Source organism: Myodes glareolus, chromosome 12, assembly GCF_982192425.1.
Source record: "Myodes glareolus chromosome 12, mMyoGla1.1, whole genome shotgun sequence".
NCBI classification, from domain to species: Eukaryota; Metazoa; Chordata; class Mammalia; order Rodentia; family Cricetidae; genus Myodes; species Myodes glareolus.
Window position 1 is genome coordinate 41,993,171 of NC_142037.1, and position 11,782 is coordinate 42,004,952.

Below are 11,782 nucleotides of genomic sequence, written 5' to 3' on the forward strand. Positions count from 1 at the left end.
GAAAAACATGCTTGCTTTTGATGTACAAATAAAGATGGCTGGAGCTCTAAGAGGCCAGTCTCTTGTGTGAAACTCACCTGCAGGTCAGACAATTCGTTTCTCAATGTTGACACCCCTTCCCCATCTCAAGCCGACGCCCCTTTCTCGCCATCTCAGGACCTGAACCCTGGCTGTGGCAACCGGTCAGCTTTCATAAGGAAGGCAGTTCTGACCCCATACAACATGGATGGACTGTGAAGAGAAACTGTGCTAAGTGGGGTAAGCCACAGATGAGGGAATCCTGCACAGCCCTGGTTATATAGGGACCCTTAAGACAGACAAACTCTAAAGCAGAAAGCAGGAAGCAAAGACTGAGGATGCGGGGAGCGAGGCACTCATGTGTATTGAACACAGCACTTAGGCCCTACAGGATGAGAAGGGTCTAGGCAGCACTTGCACACCAGTGTGAATATGCTCAGTGTTTGCACCCACGGAAAAAGTGACTGCTACATGTATGTATATTTGCTATAGATAAAATGTGGGAAATCAAAATAAGTCAAGAAAAGGCAGTTCTAAAACAATTCACTAATGAATGGCTTTGTTTGTTTAGTACCTTAGGATGCCTGGGGACACAGTCGAGTGTGGTCATCAGAGCAAGGTCAGGGGAGGTTTGCTGGGAGCAGGGGTGGGCCAGTCTTTGACATAGGCTTCCTGAGAATCCCTCCATCATGACACATAGGGGAAGTTTGTAGTGGAAGTGCCTTTTTTTTTTTTAATTTTGTTTTTATTTTTTGAGACAGGATTTCTCTGTCGCTTTGGAGCCTGTCCTGGAACTAGCTCTTGTAGACCAGGCTGGCCTCAAACTCACAGAGATCTGCCTGCGTCTGAGTGCTGGGATTAAAGGTGTGCACCACCACCGCCTGGCTGGAAGTACCTTCTTCTATGTTGTCAAGATTGATGGTGTAGGAGCTGCCTCCTTTGTCTCCCATTAGGAACAAGCCATGAGAAGTTGGACAGATAGGAGGATGCTACCAGGGTGGCATTCAGACCTGCTTGAATGTTTCTCAAGTGTGAAGTGTTGCAATCTTACAGTAGCCTCCCCTTCATCATAGAAATAAAAATCATAGGTTTGATTCAGTAGAACGAGCAGGCGATCGGGTTAGCAGGGCTACGAGACACAATTCCAGCGCCCACATTTGTGATCAAATTCGCGCTGGGGAAGGGCGAACGACACCACGAGCCTTGGCATGAATGGAGGTGTTGGCGCCAAGGAAAGTGAGGAAAGTGGTGGGAGAATTGAGTCATTCCACACACGGGGTAGCGTAGGCAAGACACACTCAGCAAAGACGACGCCACGCCCGACAGTACGCCCCAAGTCCGCTTCAGCAGGAAGATGTACAGGGAGTTAGTTATTTATCACATGTGGTTCTGTGAACTCTGAAGTGTTATTTCCGTAGAACTGTGTGTGTGTGTGTGTGTGTGTGTGTGTGTGTGTGTGTGTATGTCCCTATGTTTGTGCTGGCATGTTTGCAAGTGTGGGATCTCTGATCTCCCCGTATGAGGTCTATCTGTGAGCAAACCCGGAGATCTTTGAGTCAGACTGTGTGAAACAAACGCAACTACTTATTGGGAATGACTGGACTTGGATTGAGGATTTATGTCTTTGGCTTTCAGCATAAACACAGAGACGACTGTAAATATGAAAAGTAGCCTGCTTATGTTCAGGGAGTCATTGTCCTGCCCGTTTCCAAGCCTTTGCTCTTAGGTGTGTCTGACCGTCTTCTGTGCTTCACACCCTCCCTGTCCCTTCTCATCAGTTCTAGGGTTGGCTGTTCCTTTCGTTTCAGGAGGCTTGTCTCAGGGACACAGACTGCCAGATGTGACTTCAGCAGCTGCTCAGTTTTAATTGGTTTTGTTTTGTTGTGATAGGGTTTCTCTGTATAGCCCTGGCTGGCCTGGAATTCACTCTGCATACCAGGCTGGCCTTGAACTCAGATCTGCCTGCCTCTGCCTCCTGAGTGCTGGGATTAAAGGTGTGCACCACCACGCCCAGTGAGTTTATTTTATGCATACTGGTCAAGCAGATCATAATTTGCCTTCTATTGGAGTGATAAAGCTCATGAGAAAGCAAGCTGGAGAGGAGAGGGTTTCCTTGGCTTTCATGTCAGGATCACAGTCTATTATCAAGGGAGGTCAGGGAAGGAACTCGGAGGCAGGTTTTGCTGAAGCAAAAACCGTGTAAAAATACTGTTTCCTGACTTGCTCAGTCTGCTTTCCTTCTTTCCTTCCTTCCTTTCTTTCTTTCTTTCTTTCTTTCTTTCTTTCTTTCTTTCTTTCTTTCTTTCTTTCTTTCTTTCTTTCTCTTTCTTCCCTTCCCTTCCCTTCTCCTTCCTTCCTTCCTTCCTTCCTTCCTTCCTTCCTTCCTTCCTTCCTTCCTCCCTCCCTCCCTCCCTCCCTCCCTCCCTCCCTCCCTCCTTCCCTCCTTTCCTTCCACTTCTTTTTTTGGGGGGGGGAGGGATGGGGGGGTTCAAGACAGGATTTCTTTGTAGTTTTGGAGCCTGTCCTGGAACTAGCTCTTGTAGAGCAGGTTGACTTCGAACTCACAGAGATCCGCCTGCCTTTAAAGGCCTGTGCCACCACCACTTGGCTCAGCCTGATTTCTTGTACACCCCAGGACCGCTTGCTTAGGGGTGGCATGACCCACAGTGGGCTGGGTCCCCCTGTATGATTCATTTATCAAGAGAAAAAGAAAAACCCACAGACATGCCCACAGGCCAATCTGTGGAGGCAACTCCTAAACTGAGAGTCCCTCTCCCCCAGACATATCTATGTGTGTGTCAGTTGACACAACCTAACCAGGACCAACGCAAAGTCATCGGAAATCGTTTGGTCAACTGTTATTTTCTGATGCTGTCTGTGCCTCCAAGACTTCTTTTGCACATCTGTCTGGTGTCACAGCCATCCTTGCAAAAGCTGTTGCCTCCCCTGCTGCAGTCGTTGCCATGGGGATTTTGCCAGCGTCTGGGAGGGGGTTCTTTGGAGCTCCTTGACTACAAACTCACGTATTGAGAAGAGGCATGTTGAATGTCCTGACTACACAGATCACAGGCCCGAGGGGAGAACCTTCTACTAATAATCTGCTAATGGATACAGCCTTACACTGATGTCTAACGACTTTATCATTATACCCATAGATTTTAGGGCGCTTCTCAGCCCTCCTCAGAGAAACGTTATTAGCACAGAGACTTAGAACTAACCAAGGTTCAGAGAATAAGAAACTGTGCACTGTTTCCTCTTCAAATCCCGTATCGGTCTAAATAATATAATAGGTAATCTCTGAGTCTCTATCACCTCCCCTCCTCCCACACCTCAGGGACCACTGCAGAAGGGGCAGAGACGCTGTGAGGCCAGAGGCAGTAGGCGACTTCCAGAGACTCCAGGGAAGCTGCACAGATGAACTCAGGGCATTTTTTTTTTCAGGCTGGATGTGAGATTTATTACTGAACATGATTTGGTAGGGTATAGGAGAGCACCAAGAAAGCCCTCAGGAGTGTAGGGCTCGCCACTTGTCCAGGGGACCACGATTAGGAATATATTTGACCCCACAGCCATCAGGAATCAGTTGCTTCTCAGCAACCATGTCTTCAAATTCATCAGCATTAAACTTAGTAAAGCCCCATTTCTTTGAGATGTGGATCTTCTGGCGGCCAGGGAACTTGAACTTGGCTCTACGAAGAGCCTCAATCACATGTTCCTTATTCTGCAGCTTAGTGCGGATGGACATGATGACCTGGCCAATATGAACCCTGACCACTGTGCCCTGGGGCTTCCCAAAGGCACCACGCATACCTGTCTGGAGCCTGTCAGCCCCAGCACAGGACAACATCTTGTTGATTCGGATGACATGAAAAGGGTGAAGCCTCACTCGAATATGAAAGCCATCCTTGCCACAACTCTTTACCATGTACTTGTTGGCACAAATACGGGCAGCCTCCAGAGCTTCGGAAGAGAGTTGTTCATATTCATCTGACACCATGTGGCCACAAAGTGGGAATTCATCAACTTTTGCCTTCTTCCGCCCCAAGTCAAAGATGCGGATTTTAGCATCAGGGACACCTTGGCAGAAGCGAGACTTTGGGTACGGCTTGTTTTTACAATACCGGTAACACCGGGCGGGGCGGCGACCCATGATGACAAAAGGATCGTCGGTAGCGCGCTGGAGGAAAAGAGAACTCAGGGCATTTATAACAACATGCACATGACCTCTGTGAGCCTAAGTCAGGTGGGCAGCGAGTGCAGAGTCTCCCCCAGAGCTGAGGAGCTGTTGGCAGTTGACAGCCACCTGCAAAGGGAGTCAGTCTTCTTTAAAAGTGCAGGCTGTGGTCGGTTGACCATACTCTAGTGGATGGTCACACATCTGAGACTATACAGCTGCACTGATTGGACTTGAGGTTTTGTTGGTTTTTTTTTTTTTTTAAGAGGATACAAGAGGTACATCTGGGAGGGATTAGGGGAGAGGGTAAACGTGATCAAAGTAAATTGTATGAAATTCTCAAAGCATTACTTTTCCTTCTTTGAAAGGAAAAAGAAAAAATTCTAACTTGGTGTAGAAGTTTGAGAGCACAGACACTTCCTTGGGGAAGGCAATGCATTTCTACAGGGCGTGGGAAGTGGGAGCAATTTCTGGCTAGCTTACTGTGCCCTGTGTCATGGAGGCAGGACTCTCTTGGTATTTGCTCAATTGGTAAATATTTACTTGATATCCACTGTAAGGTGGCAACGACGCCAAAATCTATCGTTTGTCCTTCATGAACTTTGGTCTCATCGCGGATGACAAGCACACCTCCACAGACTGTCCAGCATTGAGAGAGACGTACACGGTCTGCTTTGTCATTCAGGTAGCACAGTTCATGGGAAAGCTCTCTGTGGGTGCAGAGGGTAAAAACTGACAGGCTTTTACCATTAACTCAGTCTTCTCTAATCTCAGCATGCAAGAGGCTGAGGCAGGAGGGTTTCTGTGAGCTTGAGGCCAGCCTGGGTTACTCATGAATTCAGGTTAACTTGGTCTACAGAATGAGACCCTTTGTCAATAAACAGCCAGCCAGCATAATTCCTTATTGCCTTTCCCCACAAAACAACACAGCTACCACCTCCACCTCTACCTCCACCTCCACCACCTCCACCACCTCCACCACCTCCACCACCTCCACCACCTCCACCACCTCCACCTCCATCACCTCCACCACCTCCACCTTTACCACCTCCACCACCTCCACCACCTCCACCACCTCCACCACCTCCACCAACTCCACCTCCACCACCTCCACCTCCATCACCTCCACCACCTCCACCTTCACCACCTCCACCACCTCCACCACCTCCACCACCTCCACCAACTCCACCTCCACCACCTCCACCACCTCCACCACCTCTACCTCCACCACCACCACCTCCATCACCTCCACCACCTCCACCTCCATCACCTCCACCACCTCCACCACCTCCACCTCTATCACCTCCACCACCTCCACCACCACCTCCACCTTCACCACCTCCACCATCATGTCCACCACCTCCACCTCCATCACCATGTCCACCACCTCCACTTCCTCCTCCTCCACCACCATCTCCTTCACCACCTCCACCATCTCTACCACCTCCAGCATCTGTAAAAAAAATCACACCAAGGCAAACAAAACCTACATTGGGAGAGCGTAGGGGACAGAGAGATGGTTTAGCCAGCGGTAAGTGCTTCCTATGCAACCATGAGGACCTGAGTTTAACCCTCAGACGTATGTTAAAGTCAGATATGGTGTGTTTGTCAGTCCAGTGCTATAGACTCAGAACCAAGGGGTCCCCAGGGGTCATTGGCCATCTGGTCAAGCTGAATCCATGAGGTCCAGGTTCAATGAAAAAAACCCTTAAAAAATAGGCAGAAGGCAACTGAGGGAGAGACCCAATATCAGCCTTTGGCCTCCTCATGTATGTGTGCATGCATTCATCTACATTTATATAAACATGTTCATATAACACACACACACACACACACACACACTCACACCCCACTTAAAACACCTTCAGAGGGACTCTATAGGGGATCACATTTTTGTGAGTTTTAACCCCAGGGGCCCAACTACGGTCTCATAGTGAATAGTGTGTGTGGGGGGGATCTCTTCACATTTCTGTCAGAAGGAAGAGAGAAACTAAACTGAAAAAACCAGTGCCTTCTGCTCTTCTGAACTAGGTCTGCCCTCAGGGGAAACTGCTTTATTGGGTAACATAAGCTGAGGAATGGGAATTCCAAGAATGGCTAGGAAAATGCCACAGATAAAGAACCCCTGAGCAGACAAAAGAATGCTTCTGGAGGGTTGATAGGACTCACTTGATGATTCTTACATGGACTGAATGTGGCTGAGAAAAGAATCCTTGAGTGTGACACTATCCCAAGAAAAACCCCCAGAAGCAAAAAAACAAAGACAAACAATGGGGCAAGTCTAAAAGTGCAGCGTAGAGACCGAATCACCCAGAAGTGGCCAGCTGCGGCTCACTTCTTTCACTTAGCATGATGTCATTTCTTGGTGACCCCAGATCAGGCAGAAATCTGATGTCCCCTGAGCTTCCAAAAGGACAGTGAGCTCACAGAAAAGGAAAAGAAAGGAAGAAAACCAAATGGAGTATTTGGAGGTCTTTGAAAAGCGAAACCAGAAAGAGTAATGTTTCATTTGAAGACATATTCTTTCTGGGATCACGGCTTACTCTCGAGGAATAAATATCCCTCTCATTGTTTGGGTCAGTGCGCAGCCAATTGGGATCCGATGGCTATGGTCCCTGTGCTTTTCTTACCGCTGTTGGCCACTGAGTTTGGTCTTGGGTGCTGCCTGCTTTTTTACGTGTCTGCTGTCTGATAGTAGTTATTACTCTGTTCTCTGGAACAGAATTGTAAGCCACGCCCAGAACTGTGTTCCCCAAGCTTTGCTAAATTTATCCTTGCAAATTCAATATCAGGGAAGCCTATGCCCATTTTCCTACATCACTGGGCCGAGAAGCTGGGTTCTGGAAAGGTCTGGTCTCTTTCTTCATGAATTTTGGTAGAATGTGTTCAGTGCCTGCATCAGTCAGTGGGAGGGACCCGGGCCCTTGCCGTGTAGCTCTCTCAGGGTTTCACAGAGCTTGAGACAGGATGGCATAGGACTGATGGACATTTTGGGTGTGATCGAGTGAAGATTTGATATAAGATTCTTTTGGGAATGGCGTGGTTAGTTTGCGTCATCTCAGGCTGCAATGCTAAAATAGAAACGGGTAGGCAACAGTTGACTCACTGTCAAACTCCTTGTCACTTAATGCTACTACTGACTTCAAGGATGGCTTTAATCAATAACTGGATAAGATGCAAATGCCAGGGAGGTTTTCCTGTCTTGTTCTCTCTGCTGAGGTGTGCGTCATTACACCTTTAAACATAGGGTATTTTAGGAGCCTGCTGCGTATGACTTTACATTCTTATTCTCTCTCTCTCTCTCTCTCTCTCTCTCTCTCTCTCTCTCTCTCTCGTTCTCTCTCTCTCACCCACTCTTCAAAATGCAATTACAAATTTTGCCTAAATAATTTAAATGGATTTAGGATGTGGCTTGCGGTTGTCCTTCAGTGACGTTATGATGTGCCAATGAACACAGGTGAGCAGGGACATTTGTCCGAGATAGTGGTGGATGTGAGCCATGATGCTCACAGAGGCCAATCTGGTGAGACGAAGCGTCCACTAACAGTGGAAGGCCAGCTTCTAACCCTAACGGCTATGCGTCAGGGGCTACTTCTTCTGAGAGTTGCTTCCACCCTGTGAGCTTGAAATGGCAAGGTCCGGAACATGGCAGTGAGGTAGCAGAGGCAGAAGCATACCTTTCATCAGGGGTTGGGAGGTCCCAGACATAGCCTGTCTTCAGGTGGTGTGGTAAGAGGTACTGTCGTCTCGGGACACTGTAGACTGCTTATGATGGTTGGGGGTATACCTTGGGAAAGTATACAGGAGGTCCTGGTTCAGTCACTAGCCCTGCAGAAACTGGGTGTGACAGTGCACACTTTAACCCCAATATTTGGGAGGTGGAGGCAGGAGGATTGGGAGTACAAAGCCGTCGATGGCTACACAGCAAGTTTGAGGCTAGCCTGGGATATGTAACCCCTGACTCAGACAGAGAAGAGACAGAAAGGATGGAATGGAGGGAGGGAAGAGGAGAGGAAGAGAGAGAGAGAGAGAGAGAGAGAGAGAGAGAGAGAGAGAGAGAGAGAACAAATCCGGTAGCATTTACATTGTGGAAGTTATTGTACAGATTAAATGTGCATAAAACCTTCAGGCATGAGTTTCAGACTGGAGGCTTGTCTTTGCCCTCCAAGAAGACTGCGTATGATGTGTGTCTGACATGATCTATATGTGGATGCCCGGGCCGTTTACCTGGAAATCTCGCTTCATTCGTTCATTCTTCCATTGATCCCTTTATTTGTGCAATGCCAACACGTAAGCATGTGTGTCTCACCGGGCAGTTATTGACAAGTCAGATTCTGTCCCGCGCATGCCTCTCTGGTGGCAATGACATACAAATCACAGCTGCAGTCTCATGCGAGCAAGCGCCGCGCTGGGAAGCCCACAGTCCTCTGCTCTCATTTGGAGAGGGGTGGAGGGAGGAGAGACAAGGATAGCCAAGAGGAAGCCTGGTAAAGATGAGGTGTTCAGACAGTGGTCTAAGGTGTGTGTGTGTGTGTGTGTGTGTGTGTGTGTAGGGGGTGGCGGGGATGCAGCACCTTTCAGCATTTTGCTTGGGCTGAAGTGTCCAGAGAGGAGGATTCAACAGAGACAGTTCTGACCTTGCAATGTGGTAAGATAATGATCTGCCTGTGCCTGGCAATCTCTTGCCTCTCCAATGAGGTTCCATGCCTCAAATATTGATTCCCTGGATTTTTTTTTCACCAAAAATAGTACACTGGCGCATTCAGCACATTTAGAACTGGAGACTGCAATACCTGCACCCACAGAGATATGTTGAACGGCAGTGCAGTATAGTCAGACTAATGCTACACCACGGCACTTTATTTAAACATGTCAGATGTAGAAACAGAGAGCCAGGGCTCCCCCGCCCCCCGACAATACAGAGCACCGTGTTTGCAGAGCTAACTGTCCGAGTCTGACCAGAGCTCCGTGCTGGCTTTGCTTGTGTTTGGATTTGAATTCGAGTGTTTTGCTGGGTGAGGCTGGCTACACAGTGTTTCCATGACACCATCACTCCCCGCTGCTTAGTATCTGGCTCCTGTCCTCTCACTGATGTTACCTACTTGGCCCAGGGAGCCACTGGACTTGGAAACCCTCTCTCGGGCAGCGGAGGTTAGAGGTCCTGTCATTGTTTCCGACTGATTCATCGTCAGCCTGATCTTAATTCGCACAGTCAGGCGTGGTGATTTCGAGGGACCGTCTCAATTTCCACTAACCAAAGGCTTTTTCAAGTTCTCTCTTCTTCACCCCCCCTTTTTCTTTCATCTTACCCTCTCAGCACTTTACTTTGATAACACAATTAAATCAAATTCCATATGTACAAAGCATATGGGGTGCAGGAGTCATCAAAGCACAGGGGTTATCTCTATGGAGCCAGGGTAATGGGGAGAAAGGAGAGAGACAAGTAAAGAGGTCGGTTCTGTTGGGTGGGTTGAATTGCCCTGATTGGAAGGAGTCTAAAGGCGAAGCCAGAGGAGTACGTAGGCTCTCCTGGGGATCGAGATGAAACCAGGAGTTAGATAGAAACAGGTGTCTTGTGGGCCAAGGCTCAGACACTCAACATGCTGCCTTTCGGCTCCACAGCACCCAGCTGGAGTCTGCAGGGGAGGGGCTCCAGCTGAGAGTGAGGAGGAACCTTCCCTTCCCACCCTTTTCCCGGCATACAGGGTGGCACTTGGCACCTCCTGGCAGCATGCCAGGTTGAGCCAGGCACGAAGTGCTACCCTGGAGGAAGGCTGCGTCTTTCAAAAGTTTTACTCACTGAACAGAGTCCCAGGAGAGGAGAGGGGTTGAGTCAGTCCCGGCAGGAAAAGCAGAGTACACACAGAGCAAGCCCAAAATAGCTCCTGGGGGCTGACCAGGAGGAAACTGTGTAACTGGTCTGCGTGGGCGATGCTCTTGGGAGGCGAGTAAAATGGTGAGACCAGGGCTTGGGACTGACTGTTATGGGCAGTATCCGTGAGCAAAAGCCTTCTGCAGTGGATGCTAACCCATGGTGGGTGGCAAGAACATTATTGACGTTGCTATTGGAAATATTATTGTCCTACATCTTTGAAAATCACACACTGGTGGCAGTTTCTGGCCTGTCTTCCTTACTGAGGAGAAATGCAGTCTCTTTGTGCCACAGTCTCTTAGGTTGTGGTATCCAGTTAAGAAAACCCTTCAGTGAGGGATCTCTGTGGTCTTGGTCCCAGACCTTCTGTCTGTCTGGTTTGGATGGTTCCGTGGCAGGCCACCTGTTTAAGAGTCCCCAGGGGCAGACACCATGTCAACATGTTCGGTTATTTTCTTTCATCACTGTGTTGTTTTGGGAATCCGATTCAGGGAAATGATGATGCCAGCCATTCACACAGGCCCCAAAGCTCAGCATCCCCCAGGGCAGCCCAATGGCGGAGCCTCCTGTTTCCACTTCTTAGAGTCACAAGAAAGAACCTTTCCAGACTGAGCATGTGCCACAGGCAACCTTTTCTGAGTAAACAGGAGAGAGGGGTTCACAGGCTTTTGGGAAGCACTGGGACCTCGCGCTTGCCGTCTGCTACTAAATTTGGCCTTTTCATTTTCCTTGCGCGGGATACAATGGCAACCGTAGCACAAATTCCGGGATAGGTTTAGATAAACAACTGGGTTGCTGAGGATGCTTACCTGTAGTGGGATCAAGAATCACCAGGGGCTTTTACGTGTGACTCAGGGCAAATCCAATTAAGGTGTCCAGAGTGGAGAAACTCAGCAGAGTGGCTGAACACTCTGGTTTGCCTCTGCAAGGGGGTAAGACTGTTTTGGTCCCCCCGAGCTTTGCTTTTCCATGGTATGGATGCTGACTCCTACGTCTGGGTAACTTTGTGAATGCTTCAGAGTCCCTTGTAGGAGCCAGTGAGGATCCCTGACACCGCCTCCTAGGTCGGTAGCGTGAATATTTCTGAAGTCTGGTGTTTGGTCCCCATAAGAGTGATTCTCACTTTTGTGTTGGAAAACACAAAGCAACCATTCTATGGAGTGATGCTGAGAGGATAAAGCAGAAGTCTCCTGGAAAGATAGCCAGCAGGTTGGGGCAGGGGCGGACCACCTGTGTAAGAAACCCAGGGGTGTGTCGCTTTACACAAAGCAGCAGTGTGATCTTTGGTCTCACTGACATGGTAACACTGCTTCCTTTCTAGATTGGGGGAGTCACACGTTGCGTTAGTTACAGAGTTCTATTCCAGTTCTGATGTCCTCTGCTCAGGGTCACTATTGCAAAGCAACTACGGTGTCCAGGAGCTGGGCCAGCCACGTCCTAGTGGCTTCTTGCATTCTTTCTGGTTGACCTTGAGCAAGGTGCTTGCTTAGCCTGCTGTGAACGTTCCTCCAAAAGGAAACTGCCTGTTCTATTTCTCAGAGCCATTGTGAGCATCAGCGAATGCTGTATGTGAATGTATGTGAATATGGTTTCAAGTGGATTCGTAGCTGTGGGCTGTGCCAGGGTTCTCGTACACAAGGAGAGAATGGACATATTACGGTTCCTCCTTATGCCCGTGTTCTGTGTGGTCCTATTCCATGCTCAGGCCAACAAAACCT

General features: G+C 48.8%; 1 protein-coding gene across 1 annotated transcript; it reads right to left on the bottom strand.

Annotated features, from left to right (window-relative positions):
* Nucleotides 1-3,446: 3,446 nt before the first annotated feature.
* On the bottom strand, nt 3,447-4,205 carry LOC148120257 (large ribosomal subunit protein uL16-like). Its single transcript, XM_087912240.1, has one exon. It carries the CDS (start codon nt 4,166-4,168, stop codon nt 3,524-3,526), a length of 645 nt encoding a protein of 214 aa, XP_087768366.1. The 5' UTR covers nt 4,169-4,205; the 3' UTR covers nt 3,447-3,523.
* Between the last annotated feature and the right edge of the window lie 7,577 nt (nt 4,206-11,782).